Source organism: Pelodiscus sinensis, chromosome 6, assembly GCF_052426305.1.
Source record: "Pelodiscus sinensis isolate ZL-2025 chromosome 6, ASM5242630v1, whole genome shotgun sequence".
Lineage (NCBI taxonomy): Eukaryota > Metazoa > Chordata > Testudines > Trionychidae > Pelodiscus > Pelodiscus sinensis.
This window is the reverse complement of record NC_143057.1, coordinates 12,271,921-12,290,598: the sequence shown is the minus strand read 5'-3', so window position 1 is coordinate 12,290,598 and position 18,678 is coordinate 12,271,921. Positions and strand designations below refer to the sequence as shown.

The 18,678-nt window shown below is 42.2% G+C and overlaps 1 protein-coding gene across 1 annotated transcript in view; it reads right to left on the bottom strand.

Annotated features, from left to right (window-relative positions):
* The window catches only part of RIGI (RNA sensor RIG-I), a 37,834-nt gene extending 19,490 nt beyond the window's left edge, over nucleotides 1-18,344 (bottom strand). The window contains exons 1-7 of the mRNA XM_006123090.5: nucleotides 18,065-18,344; nucleotides 12,666-12,794; nucleotides 9,296-9,474; nucleotides 6,819-6,969; nucleotides 4,877-4,999; nucleotides 3,574-3,681; nucleotides 1,078-1,231 (exon numbers count right to left, since the gene is read on the bottom strand). Of these exons, the coding sequence (XP_006123152.3) occupies nucleotides 1,078-1,231; nucleotides 3,574-3,681; nucleotides 4,877-4,999; nucleotides 6,819-6,969; nucleotides 9,296-9,474; nucleotides 12,666-12,794; nucleotides 18,065-18,170 (950 nt within the window). The 5' untranslated portion in view covers nucleotides 18,171-18,344. The remainder of the gene's footprint in view (nucleotides 1-1,077; nucleotides 1,232-3,573; nucleotides 3,682-4,876; nucleotides 5,000-6,818; nucleotides 6,970-9,295; nucleotides 9,475-12,665; nucleotides 12,795-18,064) is intronic.
* Between the last annotated feature and the right edge of the window lie 334 nt (nucleotides 18,345-18,678).

Here is an 18,678-nt window from a genome sequence, read left to right as displayed (position 1 = left end):
TTCAACCTGTAGTGACATTTGATAAGACAGATGCATTCAGGCCAAAAATCTTCAACTTAGGCACATAGGCTGCGTCTAGACTGGCAAGTTTTTCCACAAAAGCAGTTGCTTTTGCGGAAAAACTTGCCAGCTGTCTACACTGGCCGCTTGAATTTCTGCAAGAACACTGACGATCTCATGTAAGATTGTCAGTGTTCTTGCAGAAATACTATGCTGCTCCCGTTCGGGCAAAAGCCCTCTTGCGCAAGAGGGCCAGTGTAGACAACACAGTATTGTTTTGCACAAAAAAGCCCCGATTGCAAAAATGGCAATTGGGGCTTTCTTGCACAAAACCGTGTCTAGATTGGCACGGACGCTTTTCCGCAAAAAGTGCTTTTGCACAAAAGCGTCCGTGCCAATCTAGATGCTCTTTTCCGCAAATGCTTTTAACGGAAAAACTTTTCCGTTAAAAGCATTTGCGGAAAATCGTGCCAGTCTAGACGTAACCTTAAGGTTTGGTACAAAGCCCATTAATGTCAATGAGAGTCACGTCTCTAAATAGGGGACCGCATTTTCAGATCTACTGATCCCCTGCAACTTCCCCAACTGAAACGCGTAGTGTAGGACCATGCATTTTGTTATCAACAGTGTCATTCAGCCATCATGTTGTGTTGATGAAGTGGATTATATTTAGAAAACCTCTCCCACTCACTATGTGTCTGAAAGCCAAAGATCTGAGCTAGAAAAAAAGAGAAAGCATTTCCTGAACTTAGCACAGAGGAGCTTAGCTAATGTCAATTAGCTCCTGTAAACCTAAATGAAAGTCCATAGAAGGGCTCTATATTGTTGTACCTAAGTAACTGCTTTTCAGGGGCAGTCTTCAATTACATCTCAAGGACGGTTTGGTCACCTTTTCATTGGGTGTATTTTCATCTTTGGAGTTAAGTCACTCTTTTTACCAGAACTGTACTGAGCAACAGTCCTGAAATGGTGCAACAAAAGAAGGAATTTTGAGGATGTAATGGAATCTATGGTTTCTACGGTTTGATACTAGGAAGTGCAGAAACTTGAAGACCACATGTGTCTACTTGTACCCACCGAGTTCTTTCAAAGTGCTGCGTAAATACTTTTTTCTGTTGTTCATATACTGGAACTTTAGTCGCTAGAAAGACGATCTTCCCTTTCTGATCCTGGGACAAGTTTTGGAGATGATTGTCACAGATCAGAAGTGACACAAAGGTTTTCCCAGATCCTATTAGGCATCAAACATGAAAGCATAGAATTAGTAACAGGTGGAATTTTCCCACAGGTTCTCAGTTAATGTTTGCTAGTCACGGTTTCCCATAAAGCCACCAAACTGAAAACGCAGCTGTAACCATTTAGGGCTCCATACAGACAAACCTTACATTAAGCTCACTGCTGGAATGGAGAATAGAATGGAGCTGGGGATGCAGAATACTTAGCATCACTTTCTATTCTGTACTACCAAATCTGTTTGATACCAAGATAACATAAGTCAGTTTATCTGCCATATGTAATGACAGTCCTTTGACAAAGCAATGGATTAAAGAGAGACTGATAGCTCTGTTCAGAGGATACTGACTTTATTTGTTCAAAGGGATGCAAATTCCCTACAAGTTCTGTCCTCTTCTGTTTCGCAAATCCTGATTGTTGATGATTAACCTGGAAGCAATCATCACAATTTCATAAGAAACTGAAGTGAAATGAAACATTCTAAATAATGTTATGGATACCTCTTTAATTACCTGCCACAATTGTTTTGGCTTATACCCCATAATGCGCCCCCAATGCATGAAAAATGTGTTTCTCTAGCTCAGCGCATGTATCAAAACAAACATTAAAATAGTAAGAAACACTCCCCACCAAAAAAAGAGTAAAAATCAACAGATGTTCCTCATCAGATTACAGCTGTTTAAGGTCTTTGTTTTTCAACTTTTTCCATTAAACCAGAATACCAACCTTTGTGTAACTATTTTGTGTATTGCTGCATACACAGTTATGCTGTGAACATTAAAAATGTTGGAATTAGTGCACAAAGAACACACAAATACGTCCCAACACATGGGCCTGTTACACTATCCAAGCTGCATGAGCTCTGATGTGTCCCACACAGCTCCCCAGCAGTCACTTTCCCCCCTCGAAACCCACCTTCTCTCCCTGAACCCTACAGTGCTGCACTCTTCCCATGTGACCCTCTCTCAGTCCTGCTTACACAACTCCCAGTATGGAGTCTGGCTTGCTCCATGGGCCTATCTCCTTCCACAACTTTCTTCCTCAATTGCACTCTTTCCCAACAGTCCAGTGAACAGAAATTAGGGAGGGGCACCATGATTCTCCATGACTGTAGGTGTAAGTGAGGTTGAAGTATCCAGTCCCTCAGCCAGACCTCGCAAGATTATACGAGATTCACTACAGGGAGAAGATGATCTAGTGCTTGTCCATGTGAGTCTTTACATTGACTTCAATCAGCTCTGAATGTGGTCACGGTCTACTGACAAGGTATCTTAACCTACCAGTCTCCCTGCACAATGCTGCTCACCCTTCCTACACTCCTTAGCTTCTCTCTCTACAGCCCCTCTTCCAGTCCAACCCACCCAAAGTTCCCCTGCTCCAGGCCTGTGATGATCGAAATTGGTGAGTCAAATGGGCAACACCTGAGGAGGGAAGTAGCCAATGAAAGTTGACTGCTCAGTCGGCTCTTCTTGGCAGAAGGGAGACTGCTGTTTTGTGATTAAACTAAGAATTTAACATTGACCTGTCCCTGAGCTGACATGAAAGTGTCCCTGAGGCCTGGTGCTTGTAGAGACTGCAGCTCTTTATTTAGACAGAAAATCCACAGCAGAATCTCAAGATAAATTTCCAAAGTCTCAATTTTACACTTTTCTCTGTGAAAAGTAGTAAACAGTGCACTATACAGACACTACGGAAAATTTACTTAGCCCATAAAAGACTAGTTTGGAAATTTCAGAGGGAACATTCATAGCATCAAATTAGAGGGATTTTAGTTTGGCTGTAAAATGCTACAGACTCAGGGATCACAAGGGACCATCATGATCATCTAGTCTGACCCCTCTACACATCACAGGCTGCAGATCCTCATCTCTCATCTCCGCATGATCATAATGGAGAGTCCTTGGGGCTCCTCTGTGGATTAAACTTAATGGGTAGTTTGCTTTTAAATAAAAGGTTGATGGGAGAAATTGACAAATCTTTGTTCTAAACAAAGTTGTGGCATCTATTCTCACCCCCCTTCCCAGGTTCTCTGCCCCACACGGGTGGCAGCTCAGGTAAGCAAAGTTAGGCATTGCCTTCCTAAAAATGCCTACACTCCACAGCTGCCAGGGAAAGCTGGGGCTGTGGCACAGCAGGCACGGCCCTTCAGGTGGCCAGGAAGGATTGGGCTGGGATCAGACAGGGTTTGGCTCCATGGAGGGGGACGAGGCAGGGCCTAGGGTGGAAGGGATGGAGCTAGGGCTGTTCCCACACCCCCAAGACTCCCCTCTAACGCCACACAGCAAAATAAAGAGCACTTCTCAAAAAATAAATCCACACTGTAAACGAACAGGTCCTCACCAGTAGGAGCACATATGATTGTATTTTTCCCACTGATAGCAGGTTGGGCAAGCTCAATCTGATAACTTCTAGCCTTCTTTGGTTCATAAGTAGGTTGTTCAGAAACTTCTAGAACATAAAACAAAAACTGTGGTGAACGTGATTCATAACATAAAATGGATATAGCAATGCTTAGGTGAGAAGACATTATTCCCCATATATGGTTATGATCTAAAATTACATGAGTAGCACCCTTAAGGGAAAATATTTTATTACAGCCCATGTATCTGATTGGACCTGTAAGTGCTTCATGTGTTACAGGCTGGCATTTTTATTAACTCATTTCAAACTCTTTGCAGGTAGAGTCAACAATGATCTTTACCTTGACCCAACCTTTCCAAGCCAGAAAACACAGCACCTGATAAACATGTCTGACCATGTCTTCTCATAGCAAAATTCTGTGATCAATATGCACAGCTTGAATGTGTCTTATTTTAATCTCTTTCTGGTCTAGAAAAAACTAGATAATTTCATGGAGGTTAAGTCCATAAAAGTCTATTAGCCAGGGGACAGAAATGGTGTCCCTGGCCTCTGTTTGTCAGAGGCTGGAGATGGATGGCACAAGACAAATCGCTTGATCATTGTCTTCCATCCACCTCCTCTGGGGCACCTGGTGCTGGCCACTGTTGGCAGACAGGCTACTGGGCTAGATGGTCCTTTGGTCTGACCCAGTATGGCCATTCTTACGTTCTTATGTCTATTGATTGCTATACCTTCCAGAACTTTCTTTAACTCAGAAACTTTAACTTTAAAAATAAACAGCCACTCTGGCACAATTACTAGTTACCATTGTGTGACCAACAGAGAGTAATAGTACAAATTAAGATTAATCAAAACAGTTAAGGAAATTTGCAAAACAAGCAATATTTTAAGGTGCTCAGCTTTGTTCCAGTCATGACAGACTATTACACTGTTGTTTATCTAAATTACCAGCTAAGTCAGGTGTTGACTTACTCAAATCAGAGAACACTATGGATTGTGTACTAGTATTTTAACCACTTCTTATGGTGTGCCTATGAAACACCAACTTTCCAATAGTGTATGCTAAATGAGGAGAAGTATATTATGTGTGTGTCATGCCCAAGACACTGGACACTTTTAGCAACAAACAGTGATGCTCAACCAGGCAGTAGGAAAATCAATGCAGAAGGCTGTTTCCTAAAATTTTCTTGCAAACCATTTTAAGGACACAACATAGAATTTGGACTTTTACAGGATTGCATAATTTTAAGGTCTACAAGAGTGTTGAGCGGTTAACTATTACCTGAAGGAGAACATGGCCTTTCACTGAAATTGTGAACTTCTGCTTCTTCGGAGTACTGTACATTTATGTCTAAGGTCCTGTTCTGTTCATCCATCATTTCAACATCCATATCTGTATCATTACCTGAACAATATGAAGGCAAGCATCTTAGTCATCTTTTCCATTTTAAATATCATACATTTGACAGGTCAGGAAAAGTAGTTCTCCTACAACATAGAATCTTATTGGGGAATCAGTTGTTTGCAGGCAGTGGAGGAGGTCACAGATGACTGTAATGGCCTCTTCTGCTCTTAGTGTCTTTGAAGTAAAACTAATGGTGGTTGCAGGCTGGCCATAAGGTAGACAAATGACTACATGGAGACCTATGGTTTTATAGAAGCACCACACACTCATTAAAGTGCAGCTTGCTCAACTCCTCTTGCCTCTTGTTCTGACTAGTTCTGAGGGCATCCGCTAGATATCCTTGCTCCTCCTATGTTTTGCATTTTGGAACTGTTTTCTCATAGAACTATCAGTCAGCTGTGAATAAAAAACAAACACACAAAAAGCACATCAGAGCTACCTTTCCCTTCTCCTTTGTTAGCCAACAAATCCAGCTCCAAAGAGCAGGCATTAGTTAGCAGTGCCTTCTGTCACCAACTCTTTTAGACTTCGAGAGTTGTGAATGACATCTCCAACATGGATAATTTCTCTTATGTCTAATAGCAATTGGATAAGTTTTAGTTTCGATGTGATAGATTTCATGAAAGACCCTAAAAGCCTTTTTTTTTTTTTAAAAAAGAGGACTATGAATACAGGTGATGGTAAGGGGACACGCACAGACAAAGTTACACAGACTGGTTACTGTAATATAAAGCTAACTCCAAATTGGAGCCAACCACAGAAATGAAAAAGTTATTTAAAATAGCTAAACATTTACATATTTCCCCCCATTTTTGCTAATTAAAACTATTTCAAGCAAGATCTTTATGTTCTAGGTCAAAGCAAATCAAGAGTAAAAAAATTGAATCTAGATTCATCCGTAACAATCACTTGGCTCAATTATATGGTGCCCATCCTCAACTTTCCCTGGGAAGTATGAAGCAAACTCAGTGGTGACAGTATTTATAGAACACCAAAGAAGTGGGAAAACGAAACACACAAAATGGTGGATTTAGTGGTAGAGGGTGGATTTAGTGGAAAACACCACATTTGGACAAAACAAAAGAAGTTGCTTAATCTCAATGCCAGTAGACACTGCACAAACTCTGATACATAAGATCTTTGCTTTTCTATTGTGTGCACATATATGTAAGGAAAAGGGGATCAGTCCATTATGGATTGTGGAAACCTATACAGATCACTTTCCAAGAGGAACAGCAAAGGAAGGTTTATCAGTTTCTATAAGAGGCACCATCAACTTGACAAATCACATTTGTGTCTGAAATTGTTGTCCCCCTTCAATTACAAACACCACATGAGATCATGATAGATGAATGTACTTGAGGGCATGGAGAGTGGGACAAATGTTTCCGGGTTGTTCACTTTGAGCAGAGTCAATTTGTTCATTTACATTATATAGTTAATTTCTCCTTTGCTAAAAAGAACCTATTATGGAGCAAGAAAAAACCCTTTTAAATGTTCTATATTTCAGGGATTTTTATTACCAAAACACACATTTTTTTAAACTGAGCCATATAAAAATAAAGAAATCCAGCTGATAGTGTCCTTTTAAAGTAATCACATTTTACTGAAGATGATTCAAGTCTGAAAAAACTTAAACAATGATCTTGTAGCACCTTAGAGACTAACCAAAAAATATATAGCTATTCTTTAAGGTGCTACAGGACCATTGTTGTTTTTAAAAGTTTTTTTTTTTAGCTACAGACTAACACAGCTACCCCTCTGTCAGGTAAAACAGCAGAAACTTAACAACAGACTATGATAAGAATTTGCGTATTACCTTCTTTCATATTCCACAGTTTGCTTGCTTCGTCATATCCTGCACGGTCTAGAGCTAGATGAAAGGTTTTGGGCCAATTTTCCTTGTCTGACCTACAAAGGCATTCTATGAGCTTTACTGCACCAGCCATGGGGCCTTTATGTTCTTTAACCTGCATAAAGTACAAACAAAGTTTGTAACTACTTCCAAAATATCAAAATGTATCATTCAAAAGAAAGATATTGTTGAGCCTTCACAGGACAAAACTCTGTAATGTTCTGCATAGCACACAATGGTTCCGATCTTGTAAACAATTGAGTATGTGCATGGCTTTACATTCACAAGGAACCTCACTGAACTCAATTGAACTACTCGCAACCACAGAGTTATGTATGCGTTTCAATTTTGGAAGGATGAAAGTCTATGATAGGTCTCTGTTCCTAGGTTCCACAATTTGTAAAGAGGGGTTACTAATGCTTATCGACGGGGCTCGACAAACTATAGAATCTACTCGCCCATGGCCAGTAGATTTCAGCCGCGCACCCTGTTTACCGGCGGCATGCGCATACGCAATGTGGCTCTTGCACATGCGCAGCGCGGGACTGGCGAGCAGCTTTCGCCACCGTTTGTCAAGCCCTGCTTATCGATCTTTGTAAAATGTTTTGGAATCATGTGATGAAATGTCTCTTAAAAATATGAAATATTATAAACCCAGGTAAAAGATTTTAAGTTAACTGAATTGGAGTATCTTTCAAAACATACAAAATAAATAATAATAATACAATATTTTATTCAGATTTAAAACAATGCAATAGCTTAGGAAGTTCCTCTTGTCTGGAAGCCAGTAAAATCAGGGATGGAGACCATCTAATTTAGCTGCCTTGTAATGCATCAAGCATACTGATGCTTTAACCACAGATAAACAACAGCATTGCTGCTTACTAATTGATGGCAACATGCCAAAAGAGGTAAAAATCTAGCACCTATCTTTAACCCTCTCAGTAAGAAAAGAATCTAATTGTTGGCTTTAAAAAACAACAAGCAGTCCCGTGGCTACATTTAAACAGAAGCGTTATTTCAGAATAACTAACGTTATTCTACACAGCAAGCCATTATTTCAAAATAATGTCGACTTCTTACTCTGACTCCTGTACCCCTTGTTTCACGAGGAGTAAGGGAAGTTAAAGGAGTGCTCTTCCTTCAACTTCTTGCTACACAGACAGTGCCAAAAGCCGAATTAAGCTATTTCAACTTCAGCTACACAATTGACGTAGCTGAAATTGCGTGGCTTAATTCGAGTTTTGCCCTGCTGTGTCGACTTGCCTCAGAGAGTAACAGAAGTATATAGTTTTGTGGGCAAAACTCACTTCATTAGATGATTTGGATTTAAAAGCTTCAGATTAGAACCTTCATTTTGCTTTTTTAAAAGCCTTTATGGATGTGACACCGAGCAAGCAAAGGTTAAACAACCAGCAGGCCGTCTGACCTGAAAACAATCCTTAAGAATATAATAGTCTATTTCCCCCCCCCCCCCTTTTACTCTTCTCCCTCCCTATCCCCGATTTATTTTGAAACTGGACCTTTAATAACTCCATTCCTCTAAAGAAGTGGGTTATGCCCATGAAAGCTCATGATACCGTCTACATGTTTTGTTAGTCTTTAAGGTGCTGCTAGACTATTCATTGTTTAAGTTTTTCTAGAAAAGCACTGACATGGTAAACCGGGCCATTCCCTATAAATAGTTAGCAAACTCTTGTTTAATAGACTAGAGTCCTTGAAATGTAGGCCTATACTGCTAGAGACTCAAGAAGTTGATTCTAATTGTATTGATCTATGTTTACCTGTATCTTTGCTAGAAGTTTAACAATGTGATATACGTAGCTTGTAGATGCTAAACTTTTGTTCCGGTGTATAAAGTTTTATTACTGTATTCTATTGATTCAGATATCAAAAGGGGATATTACAATTTAGATAGTACTTTTAGTATAACATTACTCTGTTCATGTGATCATGTCTCTTTGAAATGTGTGTCTCCATATTGTAAAAGTACCTGTGAACTGTCTGAATGGTTAATTGCCTTATGCTAATGACCGCAACTAGATATGGGTGTATGCCACAGAAACAGATTAGCTTCAAAGCAGCAAGGAACTTTGCCTGCATTACAGTACTTGTGTGTGAGGTGAACTGAAAAATACTGTTTCTTCTGATCCTTTTACAGTGCAAATATGTTATAAAAATAATATAAACTGAGCGCTGTACATTTTGTAATTGAAATCAATAGTTTAAGTAAAAGTTACTCTATTGTTTAATGGTGCGATTAAAACAGCAATTAATCATTTTTTTAATTTCACAATTAATCATGGTTCCTTTCTTTAATCGTTTGAACCTCCCTAGTTTCTATATCATACTGACATAGCTGAAGCCCCAGTCAAGACTACACAATTATCACAGAACTGTAAACTCTGCAAATCAAGTTGCAGTTTTGATTTAAGGGATACCTGCTTAATCTCTTGACATTCTCTGTCTATAAGACAAGTGTATACAAGAGGAATTATCTGGTCTGTATCAATTTTTCTCAATGTAGCTTCTATACGTTTCAGCAACTGTCGATGAATCTCCAGGTTTTCAAGTTTTTGGAAATCCCAGTTTTCGATTGCTTCTCTCAGACCAGTGTAACCTTAAAAACAAAAGGGGGTTGGGGAAATTACACCAGCAAACTCCGCTTTTAATTAAAACAGGTATGTAGAGACTGAACAAGATGCTCTTGTCAACAGTGGAGAAACAATGCTTATTTTGGCCCATGACTGGCTAAGAGCCACTGCGTAAACTGCAAACACATTTTGAAAAGGAAACTGGATTCCCTTTACTGCTCCTTTTTGCTTTACATAAAAAGCAAACAAAAACAAACCAGAAAAGGTTCCCTATATTAAAGAGGTTAAGGCTGCTAAGTCAATAAAGACAAGTTAGGAAATTCCAAACTTAATTATGCCTGTGAAACCTTAACTCGGCTGCCTTCTACCTATGCATTATGATACAAAGGGAATGTTTTTCCACAGGACTAGGCCTCATTTGGATCTCAGGATGCTCTCCCATCTCCTATCCTCTCTCACCCCTGGCTCGTGGTCCCTCTCCCATTCAGCTTCTGTTATCACCCCTCTCTCCTCCCTGTTCCTATCTGCTTCCCCATCTTGTGCCCTCCCCGTATCTCTTCTCTCTCCCTGCCACCATTTCTCACTTCTCTCCATTCACATCAAGCTGCTCTCTTTTCCCCCTCCAATTGCCAGTGGACCAGCACCACTGGTTCTGGAGCTCAGTGCTGCAACTGATCCTGGGGGTAAAGGAGGGGTAGTTGTGGGGAAAGTCTTCAGTCTGTGTCCCTCTGGGATAAACCATGCTCAACTGCTGCATGGGCTATGGTCACAGAGACCAGTCAGAGAAAACATGCTTAGCACAGACTGAATGTTCAGAGAACTGGGCTGTCAAATTATAACAACTGAACATGTGCAAATCCATTTTTCTGAGGCTGTGTCCAAATTTGGGAGCTTTTTTCTGGGAACAGCCAAAGGCCAACTGCTGGCACAAGCCAGATCCCCTGCCAAACTTCAAGTCCCCATTACAAAGCATGGATGTGTGAACCTTGGCTACATCCTCTACTCACCTCTTCTTGAGCCTAAACATCTCCTGTCTTTCCAGTCTCTCCTCTTATGGAAGTCTCCCTTGGTCTCAAATCACTTAGAGCAGAAATAAAAGTGGCCCAGAAACTATCACTCTCTTAAAATGGATTGACAAGATCCAAACACATTGTTACAAGTAATGGTGTACCACTGATTTGTACAACGGCAACATAAGATTTTTAATACTTTGTACAGATGGGCTATGGAATAGTCTCCCAAGGGAAAGGGTAGAAGCCTCATTGCCTGCAACTGCTTAAATCAGAATGTTTACATACACAACACAGGTAACAACGCATTTAGATCATCTAGTGCATGGGTTCCCAAATTGGGGGGCGTGAAGAAATTCAAGGGGGGGGCATGAGGCAACCCAGGCCCCTCCCCCCCAGGTTTTCCTGCTATTTTTGTTTCTCAGCCCCAGTCAGTTCCTTTTTTTGTTTTGTTTACTCAAGTTTTGCTGCTATTTTGGGGAGGGGGAAGCAATGAGGGTTTCTCAAAAATCAAAAAAGGGGGCGTGATGCCAAAAAGTTTGGGAACCACTGGGGCCTTTTCAATCTCTAACGTGTATGAAAGAGTCCTCCAGCAAAAGTCAAAGTGCACTATAGTCACCTGTATATATCATACAGAAGTCATGAAGGATATACTTAGTTTTTGGCAGTTCATTCTTAGGACAAGTCTACACTAGCGGGCAATGTCTAACTAAGGTACACAACTCCAGCTACGTGAATAGCATTGCTGGAGTCGATGTATCTCTTAGATCGAATTCCCACAGCATCTCCACTGCGTGGGGGGGAAAGGATAGAGGGGTTGATGAAAGTACCGGAGTCAACAAGAGTTCAATCAGCAGTTGATTTAGCAGGTCTTTGCTAGACCCGCTAAATCAACCCCCAGGAGATCGATCCCCACAGCACCAAAATCTCCCAGTAAATGTAGATAAAACAGCTTAGTAGCCTATGCAAATACCTGAACTAGATTCATGCCAGCTTAATTACATTCTAGGTGATATTGCTGTGCTTAAAAGAAGCACACAGGATTTTTTTCAGGGGGACCAGGCAACACACTGAATTTAAATCAAACAGGACAATTGCATTGTATTTTATCAATTAATCAAGAGTTACATGCCATTAAGATCAGAGGAGCTCTCCTTTGTCAGATCAGAGGGTTTTAAATACTACTTGCTAAGCAAACCCCTGGTGCGCGCGCGCGCGCACACACACACACACACACACAAGCTGTTGGTTAGGTCACAGCATTTAGGAACAATCTGAACACAATCCTCAAGGCATGGACCCATTATTTATCTGGTACAAACTCAGCCATTACATAGCATTGTATACACTTCAGTGCTAGGCAAATAAAATACAATGCTGATAAATGAAGTGTGTGACATTTAAATTGTTAGTTTATGTTTTTAAAAATAACATTACGCCTTATAATAAGTCCATCAAAGGGAGAAGTGAAATGTCTATATACTCTGCACCTCACCATTGAAGCATTGTGTTTACTTTGAAAAAGGACTAATGATGGCATCTTCAGGTCCCTGTTCATTATGTGTCTGAATCCTGGATGAATTTCCTCAGTTCACAAGTATAAAGATTGATTTTTCCTACTTCAAATACTTGAAAACGGCCTGAAAAATCAAGTCCAAATCAAATTGCCCATGTCCTCATAATATTACTTCTTGCTTTGAGCTGCACAGTTAAAAATGTTAGCTTTTAATTGTCAGCAAGTAGGCTTCCAACAAATCACAGCTGTCAGAGTTACTATCTTAGGCTGTCTGGAGACCTCACTGCATCAGTTAAATGGTTCACAATTTGCATGTTTTCTTTGAAACCCAATGTTTGTCTGCATTTTGTTTTGTTTTGCTAGCTGACTAAGTTAATGAAAGCTAAGATTTTGGGACACAAGAGGGTGCACGCACGCACACGCACGCACACACACACACACCCCTCATACCAAGCTGCCATGAGCCAGCCCAGTTTAATCACGGCTCTTAATCCTTTAGCCTAACTTGCCCATTCTGCTTAAAGTAGAAACACATTAGTGGAGAAGCTTGCACTGCTACAACTTGAACTAAAGAACTAACAGGAATTCATTTGCCAGGTCAGCAAATTCACACACAAAATGAAAAAGCAGCAGCGGGAGAGAGGCGAGAGGAAAAAAATCAACCTTTTCAGCTTTCCAAGGGAAAACAAACCTGCTTCATGCAGTGCATCTAGAAATCCACGAAACCATCCTTCTGATTCAAGCTGCAGTAAGGAGTCAACAAAGAATTGTGCAGCAGCGGTAAGCCCCTTCTGCTCGATCTGAATTCTCTCGCTGACATCTAGAATGAAATTAGATGGGAATGTGTTAAAATTGTAGTTCTGGCAGGAAGACAGCAGCAGGGACTGCAACTGGTACACAGTGCTGTAGGCTCTAAAATATTTACTGGGCATGTTTACACTGCACTTCCAGAGACAAGGAGAGGAAGCATAGACTCCTTTATGAGTGGGAAACAATCTCTACAGATCCTCATCTTAAACTCAAATTTAGACTGCAAATTCTTGGCTGAAATTAAGAAAGCTGACAAGACAATTTGATCTCCAGTCTCACGGCTCTTGGGGAATCCAAGACAGTCATTGTTACCCCCCTGCTTCCAGCAAGAGGGAGTCTGTCTTGAGGTAATGGTGTCAGCTCCCCATTACCACCAGCCTTCCAACGCCCACTCTTCTTTTCATCGTGCTGGTTATAGATAAATAAATTCACCCCAATCCCCGAGACTCTTTGAATCATTTCCCTATGATATCCAGCCCCTGACATGGTCTATTCCTAGAAATCCCAGATTATCTGTCCCCAAGGCACATTGAACTGTAAATTTTCAATTTAAACTGCTGCTTCTACAAGAGATACGGCTCTTAAGTACTTAAATTTATACTTGTTGTATTACATGAGTAGGGTTGCCAGGTGTCCGCTTTTGAATTGGACATTCCAGTATTTGAGCTCTCTGTTCAGGAAACAAACTGAGAAAATATGAATGAGAAAATATAAATGTCCAGTATTTTCTAAATAAGATGTAATGTAGATTGTGATGCAATATCAAGTGTGTCTGGTATTTTTGTTGAAACCATCGGGCTACCCTATGTAACACGAGTAAAGGTTTCTTGGGTTATGATGATAGAAAAAAATAATAAAATTTTAATATGAGTTTACCCTTATCATTAGCATCTTTCCCATCTGATAAATACCCCTACACCCCAATATCTTCCACAATTCAGTCTGTTGCAAAACCAGCTGGCTTCTCAAAAACCAGGCTCCAAACTTTCATGAAGTCACCTTTGTGCTCCACTCAAGTTTTTCCTTGGTAAACGGACCCAGAGTGCATCTCCCTTCACTGTACTGTAATAGCTTTTCTTTCTTTTCACAGAGGGTGAATCCCTGTTTTGTTGTAATGTTGCCTGTCTACCTTTTATTGGTTTCAATTGTTTGCATTTGCCTCTGACTGTTTCCCAATCAAAGGGTATGTCTACACTGGCAAGTTTCTGCACAGCAAGTTATACCTCTCTCATTAAAGCGCAGGAATTAAACTGCTGTCAACACTGTGCTCTTTGTGATGGTGGGCTGCACCCACGTTAACAGGTCTTGCAAAGGTAGTGCATCGTGGTAGCTATCCTACTGTGCAACTGGCTGCAGGGGGCTCTGGGAAGGGTTTGGAAGGTCATGTGGGGCAGACAGTGTCACGAGGCAGGTTTTCCTGAGAGGCTGTAGCTAAGTGGATGGAAGAACCGTCCCACTGACCTAATGCTGTTCATGCAGTGATTTAGATCCACTACACTACAACACTCAGGGGTGTGGAGTTTCACAATCCTGAGTGACATCTTTATGCCAACATAATTTTCTAGTGTTGACCAGGCCTTATTATTGCACAAGGCTAAACAACCAAGCCTTGCCCTGCCAGCTAAAAAGTGAAGGGTGACAATTCATCTCGTGTTAACAGGACACCACCAACACACATCATGGCTATTTTCTACTCCGTGTCCATAAAGCATACTTTCGATATACATATATTATTCCTTAAATACTAGCTGACTATACATCTCAAAGACCATGTATTTTGCAAATTAGGAGCTTTCTCTGACTACCTTACTTGTTACTCTTTACAGCTAAATACATGTGTTCCATGTAGTGAGTTTGTCAGGTCTGAAGTGCAAGCCATGCATTCACATGATTTCTAAGGTGCCTACCGAGGAGTCTGGAGGTGTGCCTAACGTAGTGAATACAAGCAGAGAGAGGGTAAGTTTAGAAGATAGGATACACAAAGAACAAGTTAAAAATCACTTAGGAAAGTTAGATGTCAGCAAGTCACCAGGTCCTGATGAAATGCATCCCAGGATACTCAAGGAGCTGATAGAGGAGGTATCTGAGCCTTTAGCTATGATCTTTGAAAAATCATGGCAGACAGGGGAGATTCCAGAAGACTGGAAAAGGGCAAATATTGTGCCCATCTATAAAAAGGGGACTAAGAACAACCCAGGAAACTACAGACCGGTCAGTTTAACGTCTGTCCCAGGGAAGATAATGGAGCAGGTAATTAAGGAAATCATATGCAAACACTTGGAAGGTAATAAAGTGATAGGGAATAGCCAGCATGGGTTTGTGAAGAACAAGTCATGACAAACTAATCTGATAGCTTTCTTTGATAGGATAACGAGCCTTGTGGATAAGGGAGAAGCGATGGATGTCATATACCTAGACTTTAGTAAGGCATTTGATACGGTCTCGCATGATATTCTTATTGATAAACTTGGCAAATATAACTTAGATAGGGCCACGATACGGTGGGTGCATAATTGGCTGGATAACCGTAGTCAGAGAGTTGTTGTTAACGGTGCTAAATCCTGCTGGAAAGGGATAGATACCAAGTGGAGTTCCGCAAGGGTCTGTTTTGGGACCCGTACTGTTCAATATCTTCATCAATGATGTAGATATTGGGATAGAGAGTACACTTATTAAGTTTGCAGATGATACCAAACTGGGTGGGGTTGCAACTTCTTTGGAGGATAGGGACATAATTCAAAATGACCTTAGCAAGTTAGAAAAATGGTCAGAGGTAAACAGGATGAGGTTTAATAAAGAGAAATGCAAAGTGCTCCACTTAGGAAGGAACAATCAGTTCCATACATACAAGATGGGAAGCGACTGTCTAGGAAGGAGCATGGCGGAAAGGGATCTAGGGGTCATAGTGGACCACAAGTTGAATATGAGTCAGCAGTGTGATGCTGTTGCAAAAAAAGCAAATATGATTCTAGGTTTATCAACAGGTGTGTTGTAAGCAAAACTCGTGAAGTCATTCTGCCGCTCTACTCTGCACTAGTTAGGCCTCAGCTGGAGTACTGTGTCCAGTTCTGGGCGCCACATTTCAAGAAAGATGTGGAGAAATTGGAAAGGGTACAGAGAAGAGCGACAAGAATGATTAAAGGTTTAGAGAACATGACCTATGAAGCCAGGCTTCATGAACTGGGCTTGTTTAGTTTGGAAAAAAGAAGATTAAGGGGGGACATGATAGCGGTTTTCAAATATCTAAAAGGGTGTCACAAGGAGGAAGGAGAAAATTTGTTCCTCTTGGTTTCTGAGGACAGGACAAGAAGCAATGGGCTTAAAGTGCAGCAGGGGAGGTTTAGATTGGACATTAGGAAAAAATTCCTAACTGTCCGGGTGGTCAAATATTGGAATAAATTGCCAAAGGAGGTGGTGGAATCTCCCTCTCTGGAGATGTTTAAGAACAGGTTAGATAGACATCTGTCAGGGATGGTGTAGATGGAGCTTGGTCCTGCCTTGAGGGTGGGGGGGCTGGACTCAATGACCTCTCGAGGTCCCTTCCAGTCCTATGATTCTACCATATTTCACGCCATTAGACTCAAGCTTTCCAATTAATCCAAAGCTGTGTTTTGAGAGGAGTACCATAATAACTCATTCACAGCCATCCTCCACCGAGGGCTGTGTGCCGCGGCTAATAGAGGCAGTAGCCCTTTCTGCAGGGGTGAGCAAAAGGGCTTCCAAGGGCTGGATGTGGCCTGCCAAGTGGGTTGATCTAGCCAGCAGAGGCCCTGCCGCTCCCCCGCCCCCAAGCCCTGATTGCAGGCTCCTCTAGCCCCCCAGGCCAAAGTTTCCTCCACCCTGTGAGGAGCACAAGTGCCACACACTGCTGGCAGAGCAGGAGGAGGCTTTATGTGCTCCCATGTCCCCAGGCCCTGATTGGGCTGGGGTGGGAGAGCATGGGAAGTCTCCTCCCACCTCCAGAGGCATGGGTGCTTAGTGGGAAGGGAGGCAAAGGCGTTCCCACACCCCAGACCAATCATGGTCTGGGGGTGGGGAAGCCTGGAAGCATCCTGGACCCACCCCTTAACGTGTGGCCAGGGGCCATTTCAAAAAATTTTAAAATTATTGCCCACCCCTGCCTTAATGCATGGATCTTCCATTGTCATCTATTTGCATTGCAGTAGCACACTGGAGCACAAGTAACGGACCCTTTGTGCTAGGAGCTGTATAAACAGAGAACACAAAGGTAGTCCCTGTCCCAAGAGCAGGAAAGCTAGCACTTCAAAGAGGACACAACTCATACATCCGGCAGCAATGACTGTTCATTTCCCCAGACATATAATGCCAGGTACAGACAAAGCATCAAAGCAACTAAATATAAAAAGACTCAGCACAGCACAAGTACATCATATACCTACACGGTTCAACATTTTCACAGTGGAAACTGCCTCTTCCTTTCATTCCACTGACTATATGCATTAAGCTACCAGCCATTTAACAAGGGAAATAGTATTTTTTTCCACCTCCTGCCTGCTTTCTCCATTTAAATCCTAGACCTAAGGACAGTACTGCACAGAATTAAAGCCCTGACCCTGAGTCCATGTCAAAGCTCCTATTAACCTCAGCAATGGGTGCTGAGGAAAACTAAAATTATTTTGTAATTCAGAGGAAGGAGGAAGGAGAAAATTTGTTCCTCTTGGTTACTGAGGTCAGGACAAGGAGTAATGGGCTTAAAGTGCAGCAGGGGAGGTTTAGATTGGACATTAGGAAAAAATTCCTAACTGTCAGGGTGGTCAAATATTGGAATAAATTGCCAAGGGAGGTGGTGGAATCTCCCTCTCTGGAGATATTTAAGAACAGGTTAGATAGACATCTGTCAGGGATGGTGTAGACGGAGCTTGGTCCTGCCTTGAGGGCGGGGGGCTGGACTCGATGACCTCTCGAGGTCCCTTCCAGTCCTATGATTCTATGATTCTATGGTTAGGAGCAGTGAGTCGCAGGATACAGTTGCCTTTACAGGTTAAAGGGGCCCTGCTGACTCTTGCTGTATTCTGGCCCCCAATCTATTTTTAAGCCAACATTCAATAGCAATAGCTTGATTGCATGGGATGTAATTAAAGAGGAATGGGCAAGAGGGGCAAACAAGTAATGAGCAGGGAGAAGAGACAACAAAAAACTCCCACTACGTGGCAAACCAGGAAGGGAACATTCGTGAGAGGGGGAGATGGAGGGCGAGGGGTATCCTGGCCAGAGCAGCCCCCCTCCCGGCCCCCAGTGCAAGCCCAGCCAGCATCTCACCGTCGGGGAGCCATTCCTTCATGTTGCCCACCACATAGGCAGGATTCAGCGTCTTCTCAATGTACTGCCTGTAGCACTGCAGGTTGGCTTTCTGCTCCGCAGTCATCTGCGCTCCAGCGTGTGGATCAGCGCTGGCGCAACTAGTTCCCAGGTGCCCTGTGTCCCCCTTGCACTGGCTCCTCGCTTGCAGCGGAGAGAAAACAACTGCTGGCCCCTGCGCTCCACTTCAGCAGCGAGACACAGGCGGACAGGGAAGACCAACTCCCCCCCGACGCATGCTCACAGCTCTTCCCCGGCGCAGACTGACTGAAAATCAGCTGACTCAGACGGCGGAGGAAAAGTGAGAGCCGCCGGTTTGGGAGGAGAAAGGAAACTTAGCGGAGCCACAGAAAGGAAACCGAAACCTAGCACCAGAGCCCGGCAGGAGGTGTGCAGAGGCAAGGCGCAAAGATGCGACCAATCAAGTATCAGGAAAATCATCTCTGGAGGTCAGCAGCAGATGCAGCAAAGCGTAGCACAGCCGCTAAGGATACCGCTGTATTTTGAAGTCTCAGATGCAAAATCATGAATTTCAGAAGACGTTAAAATCATTTCCAAACAGAGTTCACACCACA